At 54.9% G+C, this 27703-nt stretch overlaps 1 protein-coding gene across 3 annotated transcripts; it reads left to right on the forward strand.

The window, feature by feature from the left end:
• Positions 1-27376, forward strand: LOC138807206 (sodium- and chloride-dependent GABA transporter 2). 3 transcript variants are annotated; one of them, XM_069992791.1, is made up of 15 exons: positions 1-89; positions 3127-3333; positions 13001-13135; positions 13725-13865; positions 15904-15988; positions 16321-16453; positions 17508-17642; positions 22964-23067; positions 24158-24282; positions 24709-24821; positions 25066-25203; positions 25712-25814; positions 26176-26324; positions 26841-27011; positions 27158-27376. In XM_069992791.1, exons 2-15 carry the CDS (start codon positions 3132-3134, stop codon positions 27278-27280), a joined length of 1857 nt encoding a protein of 618 aa, XP_069848892.1. In that variant the 5' UTR covers positions 1-89; positions 3127-3131; the 3' UTR covers positions 27281-27376. The 3 variants fall into 3 exon arrangements, with proteins under 3 accessions (XP_069848892.1, XP_069848911.1, XP_069848902.1); XM_069992810.1 differs by having other exon boundaries at positions 26224-26324; XM_069992801.1 differs by lacking the exon at positions 1-89 and adding an exon at positions 706-1057.
• Positions 27377-27703: the final 327 nt, after the last annotated feature.

Consider the following 27703-nt stretch of genomic DNA (forward strand, 5'->3'; position numbering starts at 1 on the left):
CAGAGGCGTTCTGGAACCACACTTTAAATAGCCAGCACCTTCCCCTTCCCTGGAGAATTCGCCACTGGACGGGCAGCAACTTCACTAAGGTCTGGAATGCTGGTGCCATTCTCTCCCTCCCTCCTTTCCTCTCTCCCTCTCGCCCCCTCTCCCCATCTCACCCCTTCTCTGGGGTCTCATTCTGCTGGGTGGTGGGATCCATAGGATGTATAGCTAGAACATTTCTGGCATCTCCTTAAACAAATGTTTCTGACGATTAATTGAGCATATGCAAAAGACAATATGCTATTTTCTTGACTTTCTGGAATTTGGGGTGGCTGCTCGCTGGAGGGCATGATGTGAGTCGGAGTGCAAATGGCCATAGATTGAGCGGAATGGCATTGGGTTTGATCTCACAAAAGCATAGTTTTTCCTCTCTCTGTATAGGAAGATAAGGATTGACGCTGGCAGGGCCGAGAGAAAAATGCAGATGCAAGCACACCTGTTTGCGTCTACAAAGTGAGGAGCTATAGGTCTTCTTGTTCTATACTCACATATAGGTAAACCTGTTCTGTCATTCCCACTTTTACAGGTGAGCAGACTAAGGCTGGGTTGTTCATTAACTCCTGGAAAGTCAGGCAGAGGTCTGAGAAAATCCCAGGGCTTGGACCTAGGCTGACTCCGGGGCTGGAGTTGTATTTTTTTTTTCTGTAGTGGGCTCTTCCTGACGCACAGCTACGTCAAGGCTCAGGGAAAAACCTGCTCCTCTTTGCACCCTAGGGACTTGCTTTTTTGGCGATGACAAATATAGGAGTCTCTTATAGCGGAGAAGCCAACCGAAAAGGAATAAAGTCCATCATTGCAAACTTTCATCACTAGAAACGCCTCATTCTGCGATTGGGACTGACTGAGAGAAGTCTGGATTCAGCTCTTGTTTAGTGAACAGCTACTATACACTGGGCATTTTACATAAGATCGTTTCGTTAACTCTCATGACCCTAAGATGTGTTGTCACCGCCCTGTTATAAGGGTCTGGGAGAGTGAAGAAGAAAAGGGAGGCAGCTTCCTATCAGATAAGGTAAGGGGAGGCCCGGTGTTGACCCAGGACCAGAGACAGCACTCTAAAGGCTAGAGCGAGCCAGGTACTGGCGGCTCCTGCCTGTAATCCTCGCTGCTCAGGAGGCTGAGATCTGAGGATTGCAGTTCGAAGCCACCCCAGGCAGAAAGGTTCCCTTGAGACTCTTCAATTAACCACTCAAAAACCAGAAGTGGCACTATGGATCAAAGTAGTAGCAGGCTAGCCTTGAGCAAAAGAGCTCAGGGACAGTGCACAGGCTCTGAGTTCAGGTCCCATGACCTACAAGAAACGGCTAGAGCAGCTGTGTGTTGGGACTGGTCACTAGACTTCTTTGCTAGCCCACGGACAACCTTTGGAGCTCATCCCCTAGTTTATCAGATAAGCTAAGGTGCTTTCTGTCCCCCACTTCTTCTCTCTCTTCACTTTCCAAATCCCCAGGGCTAACCCTGCCAGGGAGGCCAAACCTAAGGAGAATCTGGGGGTCAGAAGAGATCCTGCTGAAGCAGTTCTTTTAGCGCGCATTTTTCTTGATGTTCAGAGAAAAACAGCGCTACCTATTTCTCTGTAAGAGGGGCCACCGTATTAATGAGGGAGTGGCTAAAAGACAGTCCAGTTAGACCTGCTCATCGGTGAGGTGGACAATAAGCTGAGCAGACGTAATCAGAAAAACAGGAAGGGCAGAGTGGGTTCAGGTCTTGGCTGTGCAATTTACTTTATGGCACCAATCAGCCCTTTTAATCTCACTGAACTACAGCTTCCTTATTTTTAGTGTAGTAGTGAGAACACACCTTCGGGTGGTACGAGTGAATGAGAGGGTGTTGGGTACCACCTCCTCAGGAGCTGCTGGGTAAAGGCTAGCCGAGCCTGGCCTCCATCCCAACCTCAGGGTAGAGCAGCCCACGCAGAGGTTGTTTAGAACCATTCATTTCTATTGTCTTCTGACAGATCCTGTGCTTATATTAGCTCGTGTGTGCGTGTGTGCTCATGCACGCAGGGAAAATCCATCGCTCATTTCCCCCTCTCATTTTGATTTCAGAGAGCAACTGAGGACTGAGCCCCCAGGCAGCTCATTCAGCTTACTTTGGCCAGTCACTTATTCTGCTCCTCCGCCCCTATTCCTTTGGAAGGATTTTACTTTCCTAGCGCTTTTACTTTTCTAGGGCAAAATTAAAACATGTTCTTTGGTGAAAATGTAGAAGGCATGGAGGGGAAATATATTCCTGTCCTCCAGCTGCTAGGAGAGACATTTTGGGGGTAGCCTACCACCTACCAACCCGATCCTGTTTTCTACTTTCCCTTCTTTTACGTGTGACTGCCTTTCTGCTTCAATAATCTCTCTCTGCAGTGTAGCATTTAATGATTATGGAGTTGTTTCATTGTGTGTATCTGCTAACGAGTTTGGAACATTGGTCTGCTTGGTTCTTTTTTTCATAGTGAGAAGTTACAAACATCCTTCATACGGAATCTGTTAACCCACAGACACAATTACATCCTTAGGATAGATTACTCAGAGGGAAATCAGTGGCTTTGAGAATAAATGGTGTGGCATCCCTCCAGTGCCCCCAGCAAGCAGAGTAAAGAAATAGAAGCACATGTTCACATAGTCAAGGTTCACTGCAGATGACCCAGGGATAATTCTTTATTTATTTAGGTCATGAGGCTAGAACTCAGGGCCAGGGCACTGTCCCTGAGCTCTTTTTTTTGTTTTGTTTTGCTTTGTTGCTCAAAGCTAGCATTTACCACTTGGAGCCATGGGTCCACGTCTGGTTTTCTGGTGGCTTATTTGACCGGCTTTGAACCACGACCCTCAGATCTCAGCCTTCTGAGTAGTTAGGGTGACAGGGGGCCGTGAGCCACCAGCACCCCAGCACAGACCCCAACCTGAGAGTGCTGGGTCACGGAAGCCACATCTGCCCTCTAGTGTGGCCTTGCTGAGATGAGAAGGGCTAATAGGTTCAAGGCTGGGGAAGGCACAAACACCTTGATCCCGGGGCTCTGAAGGGCAGAGGCTTCCCTTTGAGGAGGGGCGGGGGTTTCCACAGTAACAGAGGGCCCCACTTGTCTTCCAGGAGGGATGGATAACAGGGTCCCGGGCACAGCCAGTAATGGAGAGACAAAGCCAGTGTGTGCGGGCACAGAGAAGGCAGAACAAGATGGCACCCTGGCGCGCGGACAGTGGAACAACAAGATGGAGTTCGTGCTCTCTGTGGCTGGGGAGATCATTGGCTTAGGCAACATCTGGAGGTTTCCTTATCTCTGCTACAAGAATGGGGGAGGTAAGAGCCGCGGCGTCCTCCCCCTTGTCCCCCAAATGAGGGCGCACCCCTCCGTGGTGTCCCGGGGCCCAGATCCTGACTACCGCCCACCCCGCGTGGTCTCCGGCGGGTTGCTCCTGTGCTCAGAGCCTCCCGGGCCGCTCTGTCAATCCAGGTCATCACACCCGTCTTCCAAGGTGGTGGTAAGCACCTGAGAGAACGCCTGTAACTTCGTTAGGAGTCGTGGCTACATGATAGTCAGGTCGAAGCTAGACTTCCTGTGCGCTCAAGACGCCTTGGCCTTGCGTCTTCCCCAACTCAGCCGGCGCTGTGACAAATCCCAGAGCCATCTGTGGCCCAACCCCCACCGAAGCATAACCTTTGACCCTAGCAACTCTTTCTTTAAAATTTTCCTGTGTATGTGTGTATCTGTGTATCCATGTGTGTCTGCCTGTGGAGGAACATTTAACACTAGTTCTTTTTCTTTCTTTGTTTTTTTTTTTCTTTGCTGGTCCTGGGGCTTGAACTCAGGACCTGGGCACTGTCCCTGAGCCTCTTTGTGCTCAAGACCAGCACTCTACCACTTGAGCCACAGCACCACTTCCAGATTTTTCTGTGTATATGGTACTGAGGAATGGAACCCAGGCTTTATGCATGCTAAGCAAGCACTCGACCACTAAGCTACATTCCCAGCCCTTAACGCTAGTTCTTTTTTGTTGGTCATGGGGCTTGAACTGTGGGCGCAGGCACTGTCCCTCAGCTCTTCAGCTCAAGGGTAGCGCTCTACCACTTGAACCACAGCACCACTTCTGGTTTTCTGGTGGCTTATTGGAGATTAGAGTCTCACAGACTTTCCTGCCTAGGCTGGCTTTGAACCACAATCCTCACATCTCAGCCTCCTGAGTAGCTAGGATGACAGGCGTGAGCCACCGGGGCCCAGCAACACTAATTCTTCGCTGTGTCATTAAGAGCTTCTTATTCTTCACTCCAGCCGCCCTGGAATAACAGTTTTCACCACAGCAGTGCCTTTTAAAAAAAAAATTGTTTTTGCCAACCCTGGGGCTTGAACTCGCTTCTTTTTGCTCAAGACTAGTACTTTACCACTTTGAGCCACAGTACCACTCCCAGTCCCTGCCCCCCAGTAATTTATTGGAAATAAGAGAGGATAAGAGCTCATGAGATGGGCACCAGTGGCTCACACCTAATAATCCTAGCTACTCTGGAGGCTGAAATCTGAGGACCGTGACTCAAAGCCACACCAGGCAGCAAAGTCTATCTATTCTCCAATTAATCACTAGAAAACTGGAAGTGAAGCCATGGCTCAAAGAGGTAGAGTACTAGCCTTGAGCAAAAGAGCTCAGGGACAGTGTCCATGACTGATAACCCACCTACCCCCCATAAAAGTGTCTCATGGCCTTTCCTGCCTGGGCTGGCTTTGAACCACAATCCTTAGGTCTCAGTCTCCTGAATAGCTAAGATTACAGACATGAACTGGCTTGTTTTTTTAAGACAAGGTCTTGCTATGTGTCTAGGCTATCACCAAACTCTCAATCCTCTGCCTCAGTCTCCCAAGTGCTGGGATTACAGACATCCATTCCCGTGCTTGGCTAGAAAAAGTAATTCTGGGGCTGGAATGGTTGCTAAGTGGTAGAGTGCTTGCCTTGCATGCACCACATAATCACAAAAAGCCAGAAGTGGCGCTGTGGCTCAAGTGGTAGAGCACTCGCCTTGAGTTGAATTGCTGAGGGACGGCGCACAGGCCCAGAGTTCAGGCAAAGCGACCTACAAAAAAAGAAAGAAAAAAGTAATTCTGTTACCACTAAGCGACTTTTAGGGAATCCCATGTCTGTGGGAAGGCTTGGAAGAGATTCCCCCCAATACTAAAGGTTTTAGACTGACCAGTGGGATGCTTGAATGGAATTTACTGGGAGAACTCAGATCGGTTTCGTAACGTGGGCACCTCCTGCTTCAGGCAGACATGGGTCGCCAGGATCGAGGCGGAGACGTAGGGTGCCCTGGGCTCTGAGGGTGGGGGCTAACACAACACCTACCCTTTTGCAGACTCCTCAGACTGGAGTCTCCCGGTGGCTTTGGAGAAAGCAGACTTCCCAGGTAGAGCTGGAAGGTCTGGGGGCTTGTGGTGGTTGGAGGGACCCTCGGCCCGCTCCCTGGGGTTGGAGGTTAGCTTGTGTTTTTCCAGCAGGAATGAGCTCATGTGTCCTGTCTTCCAAGAATTTCTGGCCTGTGGCCTGAAATCACAGGACTTTGCTCTGTCTGCATTGAGAGGGGAGAGGGGCGCTCTTCCCACCTCCCACCTACCCGACACTTCGCACCCTGTGGAGGAATCGGCGCCCCTTTGGAGTAAACTGGGTGGACGGAAGAAGCCGCCCAGGAGGATGAGGGGCGCAGCCAGCGGGCCGGGACTGAGCTGAGCATGGCTAGTAACCAGCTTAGCGCCTCATGTGGCAGAGAGATTAGCGATGAGCCGCTTTCCCCAAGCCTCTGTGGAATGGGGTAAGGGTTGGCTTGGGAATTAGTAGCAGTGGCAGGAAGACAGCCCTTTCCAGGTTTGGGTTGAAGAAGACAAGGTGGAGAGGGACAGCGGCCCCGAGGACGTGGAGCCCAAGCTCTGGTTCAGGGCTCCCTGGCGCGTTTGCTGTGGACCTGGGGTGGGGCGGGCTCGGCTTGCAGGCTCAGAAGCAGTGTGCCTGGGCCTTCTGCTCCCACCTGGCAGTTTAGATGGTTCTGGGATTCCTAAGATCCTGTCACGTGCTTTAACCCTTACGTCACCCCCACACTTTGCTCCCTTGAGCTTGCGTGAGGCCTTAGCATCCCCCCGCCTCTTGTTTGCTGATGGACAGACGGCAGCTGGGGGGGAGGGCTGGGAAGGACTTTGGAGCTAGAGGTGAATGCCCGCGTTTGCTCTGAAGGGCATGCGTCATGCAGGGCCACTGGATACATTCATGAGAAGGCTCCTTTGCCAAAGTCTGCGCGAAGGTGTGTGTGCGTACGGTCAGGCGAGGAGCGCAGGGCCTTCTGCACCTATGTTCCTTTCTTTGTTATTGCTGTTGTTTCCCCCAAAAGCTCGTCCTCTCTGTCCAAGGAAAGCTTTGGGGGGAGTTAATAGGAGATTAGAGTCTCACAGACCTTCCTGCCACAATCCTCAGGTCTCAGCCTCCTGAGTAGCTAGGATGACAGGTGTGAGCACCGGCGCCCGGCTTCCATGTTCTTTCTCTCTCTCTCTTCTTTCCACTTTGGGGAAGGAAGGTGCTGGGAATGGAAAGCGATTCGATTGGTTTGACCTCTCTCCTCGTGGCTTAGAGATTTTGTTTAAAACCATGGCGGTGAGAGCGGAGCCTGGGCTCGCAGGAAGCGCACGCACGGCGGAGCGGACCCCACAGAAGTGTGACGGGACGGTCCAGGAATACTCCGTGCTGGGGTCGCGTGTCCCATCAGCCTGCTCCTCGGGTCTCCCTCTAAGTCCACAGCCTCCCACGGCATAGGTCTACATCCAGACTAGAAAGACAAGTCACATCTCCTTCGGTTTCTTCAGCTTTACCATTTGGCTCGATCTTGCTGGATCTGCCGGTGAGGTCCAGTGCAGGGGAGGGACTGAGGCCAGAGGGGGGAAGAAGATGGGTGACAACCAGACTTGGACACTTGGGGAAGGAGAGAAGGAGTTGGGATGAAGCCCTTCTTAAGTCAGAAGCCCCGGGGCCGCACAGGATTTTCAGAGAGCTCCCGGATCCCCTCCTCGGGAGACACTCTCCCCTCTGTCCAGGCCATGTAGACCATCTGTCCCCAGCATGCCACCCCTGCAGGCGCCAGATCGGTTCCAGTCCCACTGTGCCAGCACCCGGCCAACCAAGCCCGGCCTCTGCCGGTGCCATTCATGGACAAATATTTACTGAGCACCTCGCAAAGGCCAGGAATTGTTCTAGGTGCATCTGTCAGCACCACAGACCGGTATCCCGGCCTCGCGAACGGTTTCCATTCCAGGGGAGGGGGACAAGGCGGTGGACAAGGCACCCCACCGTGCAGCGCGCCAGAGCTTCTGAGAGCTGTGGAAATGGAGCGGGTTGAGCTGGGTGTGGGTGGCAGACCAGCCACCACATCACCAGGGGTGAGAGGGTTGGCCAGGTGTCTACTGGGGGTGAAAGCACCCCGGGCCAAGGAAATGCAGGTTAGATAGCCCCAAGCAAGAGGCCGGTGAGCCTAGAACAGGAAGAGTCCATAGAAAGGGCGATCGGAGTTGGGGGGTTGGGGGTGCATGCCAGGTGGGGCCTGGTCAGCCATTGCAAGACTCAGCTTTCACTTTAGAATCAGCCATTTGAGGAGGATTTTGCATGGGAATGGCATGATCTTGCATTTAGAATAATCTATCCCGCCATTGTGTTCAGAACTGATTATAAAAAGTTGGGTGCTGGGTGGGTGATTCATGCCTATAATCCTAGCTATTCAGGAGGTTGAGAACTGAGGATGGTAGTTCAAAGCCACCCCGGGCAGAAAAGTCCCCTTGAGACTCTTATCTCCTGTGAACCACTCAAAAACCAGAAGTGGAGCTGTGGCTCCAAAGTGGTAGCAGCGCCCAGTCCCCAAGATCAAGCCCCACGACTGACAGAAAAAAATAAATAAAGGAACTGATTATAAGGAAGAATGTCAGTAAGCCAGTGACAAGGCTAAAAATTGGATTCATCCTTGATTCTCTTCTTTGAACCGGTGGTTCTATCTGAACACCCGGATCCGGTATGCCTCAGAGCCTGGGCCTTGAGCAGAGGCCTCTTCAGCTTCCTGGCCCCTGGGTACCAGCAGACGAAGTTCCTCAGGATCAGAACCCCTCCGACTAGAATCAGGCTTCTTGCTGTCCCCACCATTGCTACTACCCTGTCTAAGAGAACCCCTAAGATAGATCACTTAGCTGGGCAATCAGGAAATGGATGGCCATGTCCAGAGATGTTTGGGGCCCAGAGAAGAGCAGACTTGGAGAAGAAAATAAGCAGCTGGGTTTGGGAGGGCCGAGTGGGGGTGGAACTGGTGTTGGGTTCAGTCATTCGTGGTCGGAGTGCTGTGCAGGGCTTCCGATAGCGAGGGAGAGGGAGAAAGATCGCAAGTCATATGTACGAGTCGTCATGGCAGACCTCCATCTCTGCCCTCTTCCTTCTGCCTGTGCCCATGCGAGTAGTCCAGCCTGCCCAGCACTGCTGGTCAAGTTGCTGCAGAAGCTGCACCCTTGAACTCTTCCCCAGCTCTTCACCGTCAGCTCCCCAAAAGGGAGAGCAAAGACCTTTCCACCAAGGCCTGTCTAGCTAAAGCTCTAGCAAGGAGACAAGGCGACTCTGGAGGTGGTAGGAAAATTTAAAAATTCCTTGCCTGCCCATCCCAGCTCAGACAAAACCAGTTGGTTTGTCCAGCATTTTGACTTAGTTTTTAACTGTAGAGTAATGGATAACCAGGGGCTACCCACAGTAAGAGTTCCTGGAGACCATCCCGACTGAGCAGACAAGAGCTCCCTGCCCTCTGCCCGCCTCCAAGTCTTTTCATCCAATCCAGAATCACCCAGATCTTGGGTTTCAGCCCCTGGGTCTTCATCTGGGACCTCATTGGCAGAATATGGAGACGGGTCCCCGTGTGTGGCCACCGGCGGGGGGGGGGGGGGGTGGGGGGGGTGGGGGGTGGAAGCCTGAGAGATAGGACTTGGAAGGGAGGGGCAGAAACTGTTCATCTGAGCTCTAGGCTCTACCAAGAGAGTTTAGGAATACAAAGTCTAGGTGGACTCGGTGAATCAAGGATACCATTCACCCCTTTGCGTCATAGAAGAGAAGCCGTTATTTTAGTGGCAGGGGACAATCGATTCACATTTGAGGGAGTTACTCAATGCCCACTAGTGCCCAGGCTCCTGTGGACTCTAGCCATGTGGCTATTCCTGCATTCTTTCCCTCCCCCTCCCCCCCTCTCTGCTCTGTTTCTCATGTGAACTAATTGGTTTATCACTTTCAAAAGTACCTAGCACCTTGCAGGTGGCATCCCAAAGTGTCCTCATTTTGAGATGCCAACAAAGCAGCTCGTTTCCAGAATGGTAGTGCCCATTGGTGGGTAAGGCTGGAACATTTGGGGACTTAGTGGACACTCACATTTTGGGAGTGCTGGGACACCGGGAGCTCTGTCCACCCCCACCAGGACTGACGCCCATCTTCTGATAGTGGTTGGTGACGGCAGGGAAGAAAGAGGCAGCTTGTTCCTCAGGACCCCTGGGCTCTTCCTAGGTCCCTCTCAGCCTCCATCCAACCCCTGGAGCAATTCCCGGAGGCGTAGTGTTGGTGCTATCCTAGTGCTCAGAGAGGCAGGGGAGGAGGAAAGCAAAGCTGAGCACAAACCCACTGCAGTTAATCATTGTGAGGGACCCCGGAGTGGAGCTATTAACCCTTCCTGGAAAGATGGGGTGCTCAGCAAAGACTGAGTTAATTTTTATTTTCCTCTGGCCCGACAAATCTTGGATTGATTTATGGACCTGTTAGGCTGAATTATTTACAACCTTCATTTCTTTGCCCTCAGGCTAATTAAGCCTCATAGTGTCAGAACTAAGTAGGGTAGACTGCACACTACAAGTCCGAAAGGTGAAGACCTGGGGACCTCATTATGTTCTCCACCAATTGAGGACAACATGCACATATTTAAAAGTATTGTGTCCGTGGTTTGGTAGTTTTGGGTTTGTGTGTGTTGTGCAGGTACTCAGGGCCTAGGTACTGTCCCCTAGCTCTTCCCCCTCAAGGCCGGTTTTCTACCACTTGAGCCACGCCTCCACTCTGACTTTTTGCTGGTTAATTGGAGATAAGAAGCTGGGCAATTATGGCTCACACTTGTCATCCTCGCTACTCAGGAGGCTAAGATCTGAGAAGTGTGGTTCAAAGCCAGCCTGGGCAGGAAAGGCTGTGAGACTCATCTCCAGTGAACCACCAGAACACCAGAAGTGGAGCTATGGCTTAAAGTGGTAGAGCACCAGCCTTCAGCAAAAAAAAAAAAAGCTCTGGAACAGTACGCAGGCCCTGAGTTCAAGCCCCACAACCACAAAAAAAAAAAAAAAAAAAAAAATGAGCTAAGAGTCTCACAGACTTTTCTTTCCTGAACTGGCTTTGAACCAGGATCCACAGATCTCAGCCTCCTGAGTAGCTACTGGCACCCAGCTTTTACAAGTATTACTTGGATATTTTTTTCTACACCTTTTAGAGACATGGAGGAACTTCTTTTCTTGGGGGGGGGGGTCCAGTCGCAGAGCCTGAACTCTGGGCCTGGGCGCTGTCCCTCAGCTCTTCAGCTCAAGGCTAGTGCTCTATTACTTGAGCCATAGCACCACTTCCAGCTTTTTTCTGCTTATGTGGTGCTGAGGAATCGAACTCAGGGCCTCATGCATGCAAGGCAAGCGCTCTACTTCTGAACCACCTTCCCAGCCCCTGGAAGAACTTCTTATGGCATATACAGTACAGTTATAATAACTTTTTTTTTCGGTCGTGGTGCTTGAACACTGAGCCTGAGCGCTGCCCTCAGCTCTTCAGCTCAAGGTGAGCGCTCTACCACTTGAGCCACAGCGCCACATCTGGTTTTCTGGTGGTTTATTGGAGATAAAGAGTTTCACGGACTTTCCTGCCCGGGCTGGCTTTGAACCGCGATCCTCAGATCTCAGCCTCCTGAGTAGCTGGGATGACAGGTGTGAGCCACAGGCTCCTGGCTCAGTTACAATAACTTTAAGTGCCCATGTTAGCTAATTGGAACATCTGTGTAAGTGATGGATCAGAACCGATGGATGACTTAACCACTTTCGTAGGAGTCACCTGTTCCAGCTTCTTTGCTGCTGCCAATGCATTATTGGATACAAGACCAGATGAATTTCTTGCTTTATTGGTGGTAATACAATTTTTTTTCCTGTTTTTATGAATGTTCTCGAGCTCTGCTCTGGGATCAGTGAGGACTCTTGAACCTTCTTCATCTTACCTTTAAGACTTTGTTATCCAGGACTGGTGTTATGATCTCTCTAGGGCTGGCTCTTCTCCACTGAGGAAATGCACTTTGGCTAATCGGCGCCTGGTGAATCTTGAGATGATTCTCTGGCTGGTGGGAACAGACAAAAACGGACTTTTAACCTTTCTGACTAATTCTTCCTGCGTGCTGGGCTTTTCCCTCTCGGGGGGCAGGGCTCCTTTCTCTGCTACTGTTTGCTATGAACTTCCATTTGTCTGCTGTGGCAGAAGATGGAGGTCCCTGGAGAGAAGTACTGGCATTTCTAACATCTATAATAGTCTCATCTCGGCCAGTGATTACGAAAACAGGAGCAGAAGTCTGATTCCAGCTCTAAGCCCCTAAGTGGTGCATTCTTCTTGATACAGTACGGGGCGAATGCACTAGCTGGGGAGGTGATGCAGGCTGCGGGAAACCTCGCATGGGAGGCTGAGGCAGAAAGGTAGTTCGAGGCCCTGTCCCTCCTTTCCCTCAAAAACTCCCTACCTTGTAATCTTAGCTACTGGAGACTGCAATCAGGGGCATTGTAGTTTGAGGCCAGCCGGGCAGAAAAGTTCATGAGACAAACCCCCCACACCCACCCCCAGCCCCGCCATCTCAAACCAAGAAGCTGAGTGTGGTGCGGGAAGCCTAAAACTAGAGGATCTCAGTCCAGGAGTGTGCCTAGTCAGAAAGCAAGACCCTATCTCAAAAATAGCCAGTGCAAAGAAGGATTATGGGCATAGCTAGGCAGGTACAAGATTCTGATTTCAAATCCCAGTATCTCCTGTGTCTTCCCCCCCACCCCCCCAATCTCTACTTGACATTGGGAACAACCATTTTTTGGAAAAGATTTTTTTGGGGGGGTCCAGTCGTGGGGCCTGAACTCTGGGCCTGGGCGCTGTCCCTCAGCTCTTCAGCTCAAGGCTAGTGCTCTACCACTTGAGCCATAGCGCCACTTCCGGCTTTTTTCTTCTTGCTTATGTGGTGCTGAGGAATCAAACCCAGGGCCTCAGGCATGCAAGGCCAGCGCTCTACCACTGAGCCACCTTCCCAGCCCTGAAAAGATTTATAGACTTCGGGCTGTGCTGATGCTCCCAGCTAGTTATCAGTCAATGAATTTGTGACGTGTTTTTCGAGTGACATGCTACTCAGTCAGCAATTGATACTCAGTGGAGATTGAAACTGCAGGTAAAAAAGGGCTCCTAGGGACCTTGGTGATCATAGAGCACTGCCCATGGTCCAGACAGATGCCTGCTGCAAGGGTGTGCGTATGTGTGTGGGGTGTGTGTGTGTGTGTGTGTGTGTGTGTGTGTGTGTGTGTGTGTCTCTGTGTGTGTGTGTGTGTGTGTGTGTGTGTTGATCCTTGAAACTCAGGACCTGGGCACTGTCCCTGAGCTTTTTTGCTCATGCAAACACCCTATCACTTGAGCTACAACTCCATTTCTGGCTTTTGGGAGTGTTTAATTGGAGAAAAAGAGGCTCATGGATTTTCCTACCCAGGCTGGCTTCCAACCATGATCCTCAGATCTCGGCCTCCTGAGTAGCTGGGATTGCAGGTGTGAGCCACAGGCGCCCAGCATCTGCATTTTGCATGCTCCCCTACCCCCTGGGGTTCTGGCTAACACAGGAGCAAGGGGGTTGTGGGACCCTGAGCAGGGTTTTGAGAGGTGAGAGACCATGTGTTTTCTACCCGCAGGTGCCTTCTTCATCCCCTACCTCATCTTCCTCTTCACCTGCGGCATTCCCATTTTCTTCTTGGAGACAGCCCTGGGCCAGTACACTAGTCAGGGGGGCATCACAGCCTGGAGGAAGATCTGCCCTCTGTTTGAGGGTAAGTACCTGTGTGCCCCATTCCCAGGCATCCTCCTCCTCCCCCACGATAGAGCTCATCTGCAATGGCTGAGCACGAAGCACATTCTACACAAAGACAAGAAGATACGGAGGCTCCACAGCAAGCCTTTGGCTTGTGGGCTACACCCTGCACTCGCCACCTGGCCTGTGAGAGGATGAGGGAGAAATAGAGGCAAGGATGGTTCAACCAGTAGTGCAGGGAACTACTTTAGCTGTATCTGTTCTATGTGTGTATGTGACCGTGACTTCGTGTTCTTTTCCCACACAAACCTGCTGTCTCCATCCCTTACTTGTGCTGACAAAACACTGGGGATCATTAGCCCTTGGAATCATGGAGATAACCTCATGTAGGTTTAGAAGAACTCAGAACAGTGAACTCTCAGAAGCTGACAAAGATGGAAGGTGCAGGGAGTGGGCTGAGAGGCCACCCGCACCCAGGAGACCCATTCCTGGAGCTGGGGTGCGAGTCTCAGTCCTTGAGGACACTGATAGTGAAAGCGAAGCTCCCTCCCAACAGGGCTGGGTGCCCCCGGCCACGTTCTACAGCCTGTCCTCTCTCCTGCCACCAGGCATCGGGTATGCCTCTCAGATAATCATCATTCTCCTCGATATCTACTATATTGTTGTCCTGGCCTGGGCCTTCTTCTACCTCTTCAGCAGCTTCACCACTGACCTCCCCTGGGGAAGCTGTCACCATGAGTGGAACACAGGTGAGGTTGTCTCCCAGGATCCTACGGCTTCCTCCTGCTCTGCCATGTAGACCGGCAGTGAGGTTGGCCCTGTATCCCAGGCGGCCTGTTCCTCAGCCCAGATTCACAGAGAATTTCCACCAAGAATAATAAGAGGAAGGGGTAGGGGATGCGCACCCTGGCTCACACCTCTCATCCTGGCTACCTCAGAGACAGGGATTGGAGGATCATGGTTTAAGGTTAGTCAGAGCGGGGGGTGGGGGGGGTGGGGGGGGGGAGTTTATGGTCCTGGAGGCATGTGCCTGTTATCCCCAGGGACATAGGGAAACACAAGTAGGAAGAACACAGACCAGGCAGGTCTTCCCAGGCCTCAAGTGTGACCTTAATATAATCCATGTACAGCCAAGCGCTGGTGGCTCACACCTGTGATCCTAGCTTCTCAGGAGGCTGAGATATGAGGACAGCAGTTCAAAGCCAGCCCAGGCAGGAAAGTCCATGAGATTCTTTATCTCCAATGAACCACCAGAAAACTGGAAGCGGAGCTGTAGCTCAAATTGGTAGAGTACTAGCCTTGAGCAAAAGTGCTTAGGGTCGGTGCCCAGACTCTGAGTTCAAGCCCCACCACCAATGAAATAAATCAAGAAAAAAATAAAAATTAAAATCAGTGTAAAAGGGGCTTGGAGGTATGGTTCAAGTTGCAGAGTGTCTGCCTACCAAGCCCGAGATCTGGAGTTCAATCCTCAGTATTGCTATCAAAAAATGAAAATGAAAACAGGAGTTCACCAGCATCACAGACAAAAAATGCATGTAGCTCACAATTTAGGCAAATAGAATTGACTTCTGTTTAAAAACATGTTGCTCAGCCACTTATTAATTTTAGTTTGGACTGTAGCCAGCTTGATATATGTGTCTGTTACATGGTCATTTCTTTGTTCCTTGTTATTTCTGATACTATTTTAGGTCTTTCAGACTTATCATTTATCTGGGCTTAATTAGGGAATTGGCTGTTTTGTATGTCATCGATATAATTCATGGTAGTAATTGACTTCTGCTCTTACCGGCCTGGGCAGACCACCTTCGGTATTAGAGCCACAAACTAATGCACAGATAGTAAGGACAACGCAGTGTCCAGGGTGGGCTGCCCAGGAGCCCATTCTCTGCAGAGGATTGAGCGGGAAGGGGTCTGGACATTTTGGGGGTGGGATATGATTTGAGGTAGGGGTGGTCAGGAGAGGCCTTATAGAGATAAAGATTTGAAGGCAGAGGGGGACAAGCATCTAATAGAGGAGCGGTGAGTGCCAAGTCCCTCAGTACGCCGTGCCTAGTGTATCCAGGGGCCAGCAGCGCCTAGGAGGGTAGAGTGGTACAGATCTAGCCTCCTGAGTCGCTGGGATTACAGACGTGAGCCACCGGCACCCATCCCATGTTTGCCTGTGATCCTCCATCGGTTCTAAAAGATGCACCCATACCGGAAATAGGGCAGGGGTGGTTAGAGAGCCTGGTTGTCACTTCCTGATGGCCGCTCAGCTGGTACCCAGAGGGTAATGAACCCTGCCAGGGTCTTGACCTTGCTCCTGCACCAAGCCGGAAGGCATGCTCCCCTGCCTCAAAGGCGGTGCCTTTCTCGGGCCTGCTTCTGGGATCATCCGCTCGCTTTGAGTAGCTAGCACTTGGAGAACCTTTCCTAATGTTTGTTTTTGGGGGGTCCGGTCATGGGGCCTGAACTCTGGGCCTGGGCGCTGTCCCTCAGCTCTTCAGCTCAAGGCTAGCGCTCTACCACTTGAGCCACAGTGCCACTTCCGGCTTTTTTCTTTTTGCTTATGTGGTGCTGAGGAATCGAACCCAGGGCCTCATGCATGTAAGGCAAGTGCTCTACCACTGAGCCACCTTCCCAGCCCACCTTTCCTAATGTTGAACAGCGTCCACGGGGATGTGTACACACACACACAGGACCCCGGAGAAAGTGTGGGGAAGAGGCTAGGTCAGCCCCGGGGACCCCCCACCTGAGTCTTGACTGATGATCCTTCTCTTCCTTCCTTCCCCGGGGCTCGGGCGGCAGAGAACTGCGTGGAGTTCCAGAAGACCAATGGCTCCCTGAACGTCACCTCGGAGAACGCCACCTCCCCAGTGATTGAGTTCTGGGAGTAAGTGAGACCCTCGTCCCATTCTTCCTGTGGGCCTGTGCGGAGGGCGGGGAGCGGGGAGCAGATTCTCCACTCCTTTCCTGGCCCTTCGCCTGGCGCCTTGCTTCTGTGGGGTCCGCCATGGTCAGCACAAGACACACTTGGGGGAACTTTGTGGGGTGACTCAGTGACAGCGGCTTCCCTGGCGTGCCGGGAAGAAGCCAGAGAGAAAGGGAGAGGAGAGGGGAAGGGAGGAGAGGCGAAGAGAGAGGGCAGGAGCAAGGGAGGGAAGGAGGGAGGGGAAGATGTGAGGCCTGCAAAGTGGACCCCCCCCCCCCCCCCCGCTCTTCCAGGAGGCGGGTCCTGAAGATCACGGATGGCATCCAGCACCTGGGGGCCCTGCACTGGGAGATGGTCTTGTGTCTCCTGCTGGCCTGGGTCACCTGCTACTTCTGCATCTGGAAGGGGATCAAGTCCACGGGCAAGGTCTGTGCTGTTAGCCTGCGCCCCCCACCCCTCCCCCTTCGGTGCCACATGGCCCACCCTTCCTGGAGTTCCTGTGGCTGGGTCCCCGATAAAGAGGGGACAGAGGGACGGGGGGGGGGGGGAGGAAGGGAGGGTGACACAGCAAAGATTTGACGTGGCTGCGTCTCTCGATTGAATTGAACCCCAAGTACTGCTGGGAGATGAACCAAGAGAAAAAGGCAGGAAGGCCACCTGGGGAAGGATTTGATCTCTGGATCGGTGTGCTTGTGAGCGTGACACTAACCACACACGCTTCACGGCTCCCTCCTGGAGCTGTGAATGGAAGGATCGGGGTTCAAGACCAGCCTGGACAGGAAAGAGAGCCCCCCCACCTCCACCAGGGGAAGCTGGACAAAGTGATATGTGCCTTTGATCCCAGCAACGGGAAGCCTAAGATAGATTGCGACTCAGGTGGGCCGTGAGACCCTACCTCAAAACAAAAGTGGTTCAAAAGCAGGGCAGGAGCTAGGCCTAGCCAGCACGAGCCCCCGAACTCAAACCCCGCTACCACCAAAATTAATAACAATAATGATGACAGCAATAACAGTTCCGTTACCTCAGAATGATTCTCAACTAGCTTGAGACGTGGGGAGCGTCCTTGCCTTGAGCCTGACGTGTTGGACGGGGCTGTCCCAGGCTCTTTCTGGACTCCTGCCCCGGAGGCCTCGGAGAGGCTTCCTTCCTAATCCGGCTGTCTGTCTGTGTGTGTGCACTAAGCGTCTCAACTGCGGAGGAAGGAATCGTGTGTTAAAGATTTTGTTTCGTTCCTGACACCCTTTGCGCGTCAGCTCCAGTCAGTTCCTCTATGAGACTTACTCCGAGAGGCAGCCAGTATTTTCAGCTGGGGGGGGGGGGGGAGGCGTGGTGTGGCCGGGGGATGGACGTGGACATCTGGGGAGGACCAGAGGGCAGCTGGAGCGGAGCTGCCAGTGTGTCCCCCCACGCGGGGCCAGGGCCCCCCCCTCCCTCCCTTCCTCACGGCGCCCTGCCTCCCTCCCTCCGCCCTCCCTACCAGGTGGTGTACTTCACAGCCACGTTCCCTTACCTCATGCTGGTGGTTCTGTTAATTCGAGGGGTGACACTGCCTGGGGCCGCCCAAGGAATTCAGTTTTACCTGTACCCCAACATCACACGGCTGTGGGATCCCCAGGTAAGAAGCCACAGAGCTGAGGGACCACCTCTTGAACCCCAGGCCCCCTCCCTTCTCTGGGCGCCTCCTGGATCCTTCCCGAAGGTGGGGGCGGGGGACACAGTCCCTCCTGATAAGCAGATCTTTGTGGTCCCTCCTTGGTCCACAGCTGCCAGGCAACCCAGGGGGGTCCTGAGCCCTCTGGCGACATTTCTTGGAGACTAGAAATAAGTCACTAAATGCCTTTACCTGGGTCTCTTTGCCCCATTCTTTGCCCCCCCCCCTCATTCTATCTTTCTGCATTTCTTCTTGAGCTCTCCTCAGCCCACCCTTCCCTCTGCCCTCTGCTGCCCTCCCTCTGGCCACATTCCCCCCTCCCAGGCCCCCAGCTCCCTGCCCCTCCCCATACCAACTGGGCTGGTGTTAAGTTTCCAGTCTCCCTCTTCCCAGTCCCTCCCTTCCTCCCTTGGGCCCCCAGGAGGGGCGCTGCTGCTGGTGGGTAGACTGGAGGGTGTGTGGAGCCAGGCCTGGGGCACAAAAGGCCTGGGCAGGGGCCCCTGATAGAATGGCTTCTGGGCTCCTCTCTGGCAGCCATTTTGAAAGCTGGCAAAGCCCACTGGGAGTGAGGGCAAGCTCCACCTCAGAGCCCCCACTCCCCTAGACCAGAGAGCCTTCCGCAGCCTCAAGGGGCACCTCACAAGTAGGGAGTACATCCTGCGAGGGGCATCTTCCTTTCATGAATGAGAAGGAAGCCGTTTGGCTTGTCTGGGACCAGAGGGCTGTGACGGCTGCTTGTGTCACAAAGCAGGAGGCCGTAGGAGGACCTTGAAGGCCTAGATCTGCTTCAGAAGGGAGCCAAAGTTCACCCTGGCCTGCAGGGAGGGCCCAGAGCACAGGGGATGTGGTCAGGCAGGCCAGGCTGAAAGAGAAAAAGGTGGGGGGAGAGGGAGAGGGGGAGAGAGGGGGATGGGGGGGAGGGAGGGAGTTCCAGGATTTGTGGCTTTGGAACAACCACTGGGGTCTGTCTTGCTATATCCGTGACGCTATTGCAAAGTTTGCAAGCATGATTTCTGCTTATCCTCACAGCAAATGCATGGGCTATCCTCATTTTGCACATAAAGAAATAGAGACCTAGAACTGGGCATGGTAGCACATGCCTATAATCCCAGCTTCTTAGGATGTAGGGACAGGACGTTCAAAAGCCAGCCTAGGCAAAGGTAGATACGTTGTCTTAAAAAAAAAAAAGTGAACTTCTCTGGAGCCAGAGGTAGTAGGATTGAAATTCAAGGTCTATCTGGGGGCAGGGCACTGGTGGCTCACGCCTGTAAACCTAGCTACTCAGGAGGCTGAGATCTGAGAATCACTGTTCAAAGCCAGCCCGGGCAGGAAAGTCTGTGAGACTCTTTTTTTTTTTTTTTTTTTTTTGTCGGTCGTGGGGCTTGAACTCTGGGCCTGGGCGCTGTCCCTCAGCTCTTCAGCTCAAGCCGAGCGCTCTACCACTTGAGCTACAGCGCCACTTCCATCTGTGAGACTCTTATCTCCAACAAACCACAGAAAACTGGAAGTGGTGCTGTGGTTCAAGTGGTAGAGCACCAGCCTTGACCTGAAGAGCTCAGGGACAGCTCCCAGACCCAGAGTTCAAGCCCCATGACTGATCAAAAAAAAGTCTACCTGAGGAATGGGGGAAAGTTGGGTGGAGGGGAGAAGGAGAAGGGGGAAGAGGAGGAGGAGGAGGCGGAAGAGGAGGAAGAAGAGGAGGCAGAAGAGGAAGAGAGGAGGAGGAGGAGGAGGAGGAGGAGGAGGAGGAGGAGGAGATGACATAAATAGAGGCCTAGAGCTTTAAGAATTTCCTGTCTTGACACAACTGGAACTGGGCTGCTTGGTGACAGCCCCGCACAGCCACACGGTATGATCTCTTGAAGACCAAGTCCCCATCTTCTCCCCTGTTTCTCCCCCAACCCGTTCACTCAGCACCTGTTGAGTTGGAGGTCTATTTGAGGTGGGGTGTTTGGTAAGCTTCTAGCGCACCATGTGGCTAGACCAGGCCGCCTCTAATTCTGAGCGTTCAGAAGGACGGGGGATTCTGCAGGAGCAGCAGTAGGCGCTGGGGTTCCAACCTCGCCACCATCCTTCCAGCCCTCCCCGGCTGCAGGCTGCAGGCGGCAGAGCCAGTGGTGGGAGGGAGCTCTTTCAGGAGCAGCCAGGCCCTGGGCCCCTGCTGGAGCCAGGCCTTTGTCATCAGTGAGCTGAGCTGCACCTGCAGGGCGGGGCACCCCACCAGAGCCCTAATTGAAGCTAGTTGGCACTCCCTGGGAAGCGGGAAAGATCCAGCTGGCATTCGCCTGGTACTTGAGAAAGGTGCTAAGACCCAGGGCTTCTCTCTCCGCCAGGCACGGAGGCTGGGGGTGGGGAGCCAGGGGGGCCTCTGCCGGGCTTGCTGTGCGTTTGGGACAGGTTGCTACCTTCCCTGGGTTCCTGGGCTTGACCCTCCAGGGTGGCAGGGTCCGAGCCCCAGCCCTCATTCAGTCTGCTTGACTTCTCATTCCTGTGAGGTTTGGTAGATGCGTAAGGACAGGGGATTGGTAGGGTGTCCAAAGAGCCGTGCCGAATTGTAAAGGGGAAGTCTGAACCCAGGGATCAGACATAGCTGATCATTTGTCATCGCTGTGATTGTTACTTGAAATCGATGGCACCTCGTTATTGGCTGCAGGTGGTCTGCTCGGGGTCTGCCCAGACTTGACTGAGACTTGGCCCGGTTTCACCTTTCCACAGACCCTGACTCGGTGGCAAGCCTCCTTTGACAGACACTTAGGAAAGGGTGGGGACCGGGCAGAACCCCAAACTAGCGTATTGGAGGGAGTGGGTTCTGTGTGTTGTAGTCTGCTCTCTTGGCCTCCATGATAGATCTTTCACAAAGCCTATTATGCATCATTTGCAAGTTCTTTTTTTTTTTTGACAGTCCTGGGGCTTGAACTCAGGGCTTGGGTGCTATCTCTGAACTTTTTCACTCCAAGCTTGTGTTCTATCACTTGAACCACAGCACCACTTCTGGTTTTCTGGCGGTTCGTTGGAGATAACAAATCTCACACACTTTCCTGCCCCAGCTGGCTTTGAACTGTGATCCTCGGGTCTCAGCCTCCTGGGTAGCTGGGATGACAGGTGTGCGCCACCGGCACGTGACTTATTTGCTTTTTCTTGTTCTAGAGGGTGGGATGTTTATGTTTCTATGTCGGGAAATTTGTGTGCCTGATTTTGTTACCGTACCCCTTTTTTCTGGTGAGAAAAGAGAGGTGCAGTGCTTTGCCTGAGATCCGACAGCTAGCGGTGACGTCAGGAATTGGGCCCGTGAGCTCTTCCGTCATCATGTGCCATGGCCTGACCCGAAGGTGGAAACGACTCTTGCGGGTCATCTAAAGCTCTCTGTCCCTTCACAAGGGTTTTCCATCCTTGCTTTTGCCTTGGCTGGCCTTGCCCAGCCCCCTCCCCCAGCCGAAGACCCATCCCAGTTTTGTTCTGGAATCTGGGGCTTCTGGAATGAGCGGGGTTGGGCGGCCGGTGGTGGGGGGTAGGGGGGGGACATCTTGCCCTCCGTGTTCCTCCACCTCCTTCTGACCCCATTCTGTCCCCCAGCGCAGCAGGCTTGTCGAGCCACAGCTGTTGAGAGTCCTGGGCCTGCCAAGCTCCCAGCAAGGGGGCTTTGGTCATAAGGCAGCACACGGGACCCCCTGAGCTCCGAACTCCGGTCCTCCTGCGGGGTCCTCTGTTCTCAGTAACCTCTCCTCCCCTGGCTTCCTGCTGCGGGAGGTGACCCAGCCAAGTCACGGCTCACTCCTAATGAGTTCTGCCCCAGCCCTGGGTCACACACACACACACACACCCGGTCGTCCCGGGGACGGAGCCCCCACCGGGTGCAGGGGGCGTCCAATCTGGGCACAGGGCAGAGGGCTGTGCGCTCACCACCAGGATGCACCTACCTGGGCGAGAGCCCTGGCCTTGCTGGGGGGAGGCCTTGGGGATGGGCTCAGGGCCCACGCTGCCAGGCCTCCCAACTCCCGAGGACCCACAGGAGGCAGGAAGGCCCACAGGACAGTGCTGAAGGCCCCTGCATGTTCCTGAAGGTTCCTGAAGGTCCCTGCATGTTCCTGGGGCAGGGACTGAGCACAACATTCGGCAGGAACGGCCAGACCGGCCCAGAGACCTTCCCCCATTGCTCTGTACCCCCCTACGCTCCTCCTCTGACTCCTCTCCCTGGTGGCAGCTGTAGGCCTGGTGAGCCTGTAGGAATGTAGCGAGAGGGGGCTCTCTGGCTGGGTCCCCCCAGCGCCAGATGTTAGGGGTCATGAGGCCTACTAGCAAGTTTTGGAGATGTATGCTTTCTGAGTTGCGCTCCTGGCTTTGAGATTCGGCATTTTCAATGGGGAATGCTGGCTGAAGAGTCGCTCAGACCCTGAGGTGCTCGGCCTGCTTAGGGCGCCCCCCTCCCCCAGCCTGGCCCTGCTGTGTGAAGAATGGACACGTGGGTTGAGCTGACACTGGGAGAGGAAGGGGTGAAGGTGTGAGAAAGGGGGGGCAGGAAAAGGCAGGAAGGGACTGTGTGTGTGTGGATTAGCTTGTGCTGTTGGCGGTAAGTGGAAAGCAGGAGTCTGTTTGGGGGCCTTGGCGGAGGTGGGGGTTGGGCGGAGGCATGGATGGGGTGATGGGGTGTCCTCTCGGCTAGGAGCCTGCCCTGGCCACGTCCGCACCTGCAGCCTGATGGTGGTGCTTGTCCTCTGGAGGTGGGCAAGCCGGGGGCCGGCGGGGAGGGGGGGACAGCCGCAGCACACCCCCTCCTGCCGCCCAGCTTGGCCCCCCGATCTCTGCACATCCTTTCTCTTCAGGATGTTTTTCTAGCTGGGAGATCTAAACCCCCACAGGCACGGGCCGATGAGCCAGCTGAGATAATAAGGAGGCCCCAGTGGAGAGCCAGGGTTCAGGAGGGACAAAGCTCCATCTTCCAGCTGACCTTGACATGGAAGCCTCCCACCCTTAGAGACTCCTCGCCCACGGGTCACACTGCCGTGACACTTGGAGCGGAGGAAAAAGTGGGGACAGAACCCCCGCCGACTTCCATGAGCAGACACCGGACCCTCCACCTCCCTCGAACCTAGATCCTTGTCCTTCCCTCCCACCCCCTCCTCAGCGTCTTTTCCTTTGAGTTCTTAGTTCCTCTGCCACCCTGGTGGTGCCTGAGAAACTCCACGCAAGGACCCAGGCTCCCGTGGGCTGAGAACAGAATTCTCCCCACCCCCTTGCCGGGGCGGGGCCGGGCCTTCCTGGAGCTCAGCTTTCTCCTCCCGTTGCAGGTGTGGATGGATGCGGGCACCCAGATCTTCTTCTCTTTCGCCCTCTGTCTGGGGTGCCTGACGGCCCTGGGTAGCTACAACAAGTACCACAACAACTGCTACAGGTGACTGCGATGGGGGGCGGGGCGGGGGCGGAGCCTCGGCCTGCGCCTCCCCTGCCCTTCCGGCTAGGCTAGGGGCGATACACCCGCTCACTGGCTGGAGGATCAAGGTTGACCGTGCCCAGCATGCTAGCATTGCCAAGCCCTGGTAGCTCAGCCTGGGAACTGTGCCCGGGGGTGTCAAATACTTACCCTAGCTATGTCTGCCACAGGCCTTTCCTCCCTCCCTTCCGTCTTCTCCCCAGTGCTCACCCCGCCTTGCCTGGCTCTGCTCAGAGAACAGAAGCCAACTTCACTAGTGTTGTTGTTACTGTTTATTGCTGATGTTGTTTGAGAGCTGATTAAGCTCAGGCTAGCCTTGAACTCTGGATCCTCCTTGCCTCAGCTTCCCCTTGTGCTGGGATTATGGGCATCATTGTTCCACCAAGGCCCAGCCTATGCCGATTTTGATTTTAGCCAGAAAAAAAAAAAATCCTGCTACAATCAAATGTGGATGTCTAAGAATTATTTACTGTCTGGAATAATCCTTACGGGTGCCAGAGGAGGTCTTGTTGTCAGTCTGGGAGGGTCTTCGGGAGCGGGAGGCTGTGTGTCAGCTTAGCAATGTTAGATTGTTCTTTTCCTCCCTTCTAGCATCTTCCTTTGAGAACCAGGTCCACCACTGAGCTGGGGATGGGGCGGGAGGGAGGAAATGGGGGCAGAGACCACACTCTGAGCTCCCCGAGTTCTACCATCCCGATTTGGACCAGTAGATTCAGAGTCCCCGAGGCCCTTTCTAAGATCCAGGGAAGGGCCGGATGCCGGTAGCTCACTCCTGTCACCGTAGCTACTCAGGAGAATGAGATCTGAGGATCGCAGTTCAAAGCCAGCCTGGGCAGGAAAGTCTGTAAGACTCATCTCCAATAAACCACTAGAAAACCAGAAGCAGCGCTGTGGCTCAAGAGGTAGAGCGATGGCCTTGAGCTGAAGAGCTCAGGGACAGCACCCAGGCCCAGAGTTCAAGCCCCACGACTGACCAAAAACACGATCCAGGAAAGGTGCCGGGCTGGCCCCGGGGAGCAGCCCCCTTCTGACCAGGCTGTGCTCCCCACAGGGACTGCATCGCGCTCTGCTTCCTCAACAGCGGCACCAGCTTCCTGGCCGGCTTCGCCATCTTCTCCATCCTGGGCTTCATGTCTCAGGAGCAAGGCGTGCCCATTTCCGAAGTGGCCGAGTCAGGTGAGAGCCACTTCGGGGTAGACGCGGCGCTTTTGACACACCACGATCTGTTGGGTAAACGCAGACTTGGCCTGTTCCCCTCAGGCCCGGCCACTTCCGCGGGGCCCCCGGGGAGCCTCGCAGAGATTCATTTTGCCTGCTGGCTCCTGAGCTCATGCTAAGTCTGAAACCTCTGGTTTTGGGGCGGGGGCCATCTTGGATCTGCGATTCAGGTTGGGTGGTGGCACCTTAGGAATTCAGGCACCGGTAGAGGCTTGGGTGGCGCTCTTGGTGGTGGCGAGGGGCACTGTGGGGTAGAATTTTTTCCAGCTCTGTGATTCCGTGGCCCATCTGGGGAGGCTCAGGGATCACAGAGACCAGAAACTGGCTTAGGCCCTGGGTTGTGTTCCTTGCCGACCCCTGACCCCTGACCCCTGACCCCCGTAGGCCCTGGCCTGGCTTTCATCGCCTATCCTCGGGCTGTGGTGATGCTGCCTTTCTCGCCTCTGTGGTCCTGCTGCTTCTTCTTCATGGTGGTCCTCCTGGGACTAGATAGCCAGGTATCAGAAGGGAGAGCAGACAATACCAGGTTGAGCCTGCTGCCCCAAGAGACCTTAGAAAGCTGGGGACTGAGAACAAGTTTGGACCCAGAGGCACTTGCAGGAGGCTGGAGAAGGGAGGCCACGGCAGGAGGGCGGGGCCAGGGGTGGACAGACGGACAGCGGGAGCAGAGCGGCTGTGAGCCGGCAGGCAGGGCTCTGTGGGAGCTCTCCTTCCCCTCTGATCCTTTCGCCATCTCATCAGTTTGTGGGTGTAGAAAGCCTGGCAACGGCGGTGGTGGACCTGTACCCCAAAATATTCCGCAAGAAAAACCGGAGGGAGCTCCTCATCCTCGCCGTGGCTGTCTTCTCCTTCCTGGTCGGCCTGATCATGGTCACAGAGGTGAGCAGCCGGCCAGGGAAGCGGGGACTGAGGGAGAGGCTAGTGGGGAAAGGGAACGGGGGGGGGGGGGGGCCAAGCCACTCACCAGGCGGGGCATGCCGCTGTGGTTCTAGGATTCTAGTCCCCCACCCTCCCACCAGCCCCATTTTGGCTCCTGGGGAAGCGAAGATGTATGAAGAGTCTGCAGGAGGTTCATAGGCTGGGAAGAAGGAGAGCCCATGGTTTCCTAGGCAGGGAGGGAGGGACCCGGGGCCCAGCGACATCCTGTGTGATGTCACCAGGGAGAGGCAGGGCAGTGGACCAACCACGAGTCCTCACCCGATCCCGCCTCCCACAGTGATAACAGAGAAGTTAGTGTCCAGGTCTACCATCTATGTCCTCTTAGGACCTGTGTGTCCGCCCCCCCCCCGTCCTGCCCCGTGGTCCTTGCCAACTGGGCTCCGTACCCCAAAAGTGTGAGGCTGAGGGGCACCAGGGCCCACCCCACCTGTTTGCTCCGCCCATGCAGGGCGGCATGTACGTGTTCCAGCTCTTTGACTACTACGCGGCCAGCGGCATGTGCCTCCTGTTCGTGGCCATCTTCGAGTCCCTCTGTGTGGCTTGGATTTACGGTGAGTGGCTTTCCCCCTGGATCCAGACCCCAGTTGTCTCCCCTCCGCCCCAGCCCCAGAACCTCTCAGACCAAGGACTCCACCCACTGGAGACCTCTTCCGTGTGGTCTCTCACCATTGCAGGGCCTGGCCAGTGATGACCACACCTAGACCAGCTCTGGTGGGGCCACCACCTGTCTACACACACCTCCTGCCCTTAAACACCCTCCGAAAGCAGAGTCAGGGCCCCCCACACCGATTCTTCCCGCTGTCATTTATACAAAGGCAGCCCTGCTACCTTCTGATTATGGTCCTGGCCTGTCCCAGGACAGGGGGGCCTCACCCCCACCCCCACCCCCACCCCCACCTTCCGATTCCTCAGACTCTGAAGAAGGACCTTCCTCCCCTCTCCATGTGCTCTTCGTGGCAGGGGCCGGGCGCTTCTACAACAACATTGAAGATATGATTGGATACAGGCCATGGCCGCTGATCAAATACTGCTGGCTCTTTTTCACCCCAGCTGTGTGCATGGTAAGGAAAAGCCCCCAGGGGTACAGCCAGGTGTTCAGGAGGGACAGTCTTGGCTCCAAAATGGACTTCTTCCTAGGAGTTGAGGTGTAGCTTTCCATTCACCCTCCCGCTGGACCTGACCCCCACATCTACCACTCCAAGTCTACATCGGATTGCCAGGAAAGGGGAGGGGAGAGAAGTCCTCGACCCCCTCCTCACCCCCAGTCTGAGAGAGAGAGAGAGAGAGAGAGAGAGAGAGAGAGAGAGAGAGAGAGAGAGAGAGAGAGTGTGTAGTGTGTGTGTGTGTGTGTGTGTGTGTGTGTGTGTGTATGTGTGTGTGTGTGTGTGTGTTCTATCCTGGACAAAAAGTAGGATGGGGGCCAGGCCCCAGTGGCTCACACCTGTCATCCCTGCTACTCAGGAGGCTGAGATTGGAGGATTGAGATTGAAGTGTGGGGAGCCCCAGCAGGCAGCTGTGGGGGGGGGCTGCGCGGGGAGGGCAGGGGACCCACCCCCTCAAGCCCTTCCTCTCCCCAGGCCACCTTCATGTTTTCGCTGATCAAGTATACCCCGCTGACCTACAACAACAAATACACCTACCCCTGGTGGGGCGACTTCTTAGGCTGGCTGTTAGCTCTGTCTTCCATGATCTGCATTCCCACCTGGGGTATCTACAGGCTCAGCACCCTCAAGGGGCCCTTCAGGGAGGTAAGAAAGGGAGGGAGGCAGGCCGGAGAGGAGCCTGCTGGGGGGCGGGGGGGGGGATGGTGGGTTGGGCTGCCTGCAGGGGGCAGGAGCCCATGTCCCCGGACAGATGGACAGACGAGACAATGGCCACCCCACTGTCCCTGCAGAGACTCCGCCAGCTCCTGTGCCCGGCCGAGGACCTGCCCCGGCAGAACGTGGCAGGACCCCCCACCCCTGTGACGCCCAGGACGTCCCTTCTCAGACTCACAGAGCTGGAGTCTCACTGCTGAGGCCCAGGCCCGCCCGGGGCCCTGCCGCCAGTCAGCCTGGCGGGGAGGGGACGGCGGCCCAGGCCGCGGCAGCCCTCGGTGCTCCTTCTGCTCCCGCCGTCCACCCGGGGCGGAAAGGACAGAAGCGGGGGACATCTTCCAATCCACCCTGTGAGCTGGGGCAGGGGTCCTTCCCACCTCCACTGCCCCCACTCCAGAGGTGGCCCCCGACAGTGACACACAGCCCCCGGAGCGCAGCCCTGCAGGGGCGACAGTGTGGCTGGCCGCTGGGCCTCCTTCCCGCCGGTGCCATTAAACCCGTCTTCCTCCCACCACCGCTCGCAGTCCGGCCTGGTCTCTGCCTCGGCCTCGTGCCTTCCTCCGTGGATTCCCGTGGGCCATGCGGCGGCGGGAGGTGTTTGATGCGGCCTGGCGGGGGGGGGG

This window comes from Dipodomys merriami, unplaced genomic scaffold, assembly GCF_024711535.1.
Source record: "Dipodomys merriami isolate MVZ:Mamm:240054 unplaced genomic scaffold, mDipMer1.0.p SCAF_1009, whole genome shotgun sequence".
NCBI classification, from domain to species: Eukaryota; Metazoa; Chordata; class Mammalia; order Rodentia; family Heteromyidae; genus Dipodomys; species Dipodomys merriami.

Excerpts from the sequence above, each read along its gene's own strand:
- LOC138807206 (XM_069992791.1), top strand. The coding sequence starts at position 3,132 with ATGGATAACAGGGTCCCGGGCACAGCCAGTAATGGAGAGACAAAGCCA. Across the intron at positions 13,136-13,724 it reads GATCTGCCCTCTGTTTGAGG|GCATCGGGTATGCCTCTCAG; the intron begins GTAAGTACCTGT and ends TCCTGCCACCAG. Across the intron at positions 27,012-27,157 it reads TCAAGGGGCCCTTCAGGGAG|AGACTCCGCCAGCTCCTGTG; the intron begins GTAAGAAAGGGA and ends CTGTCCCTGCAG.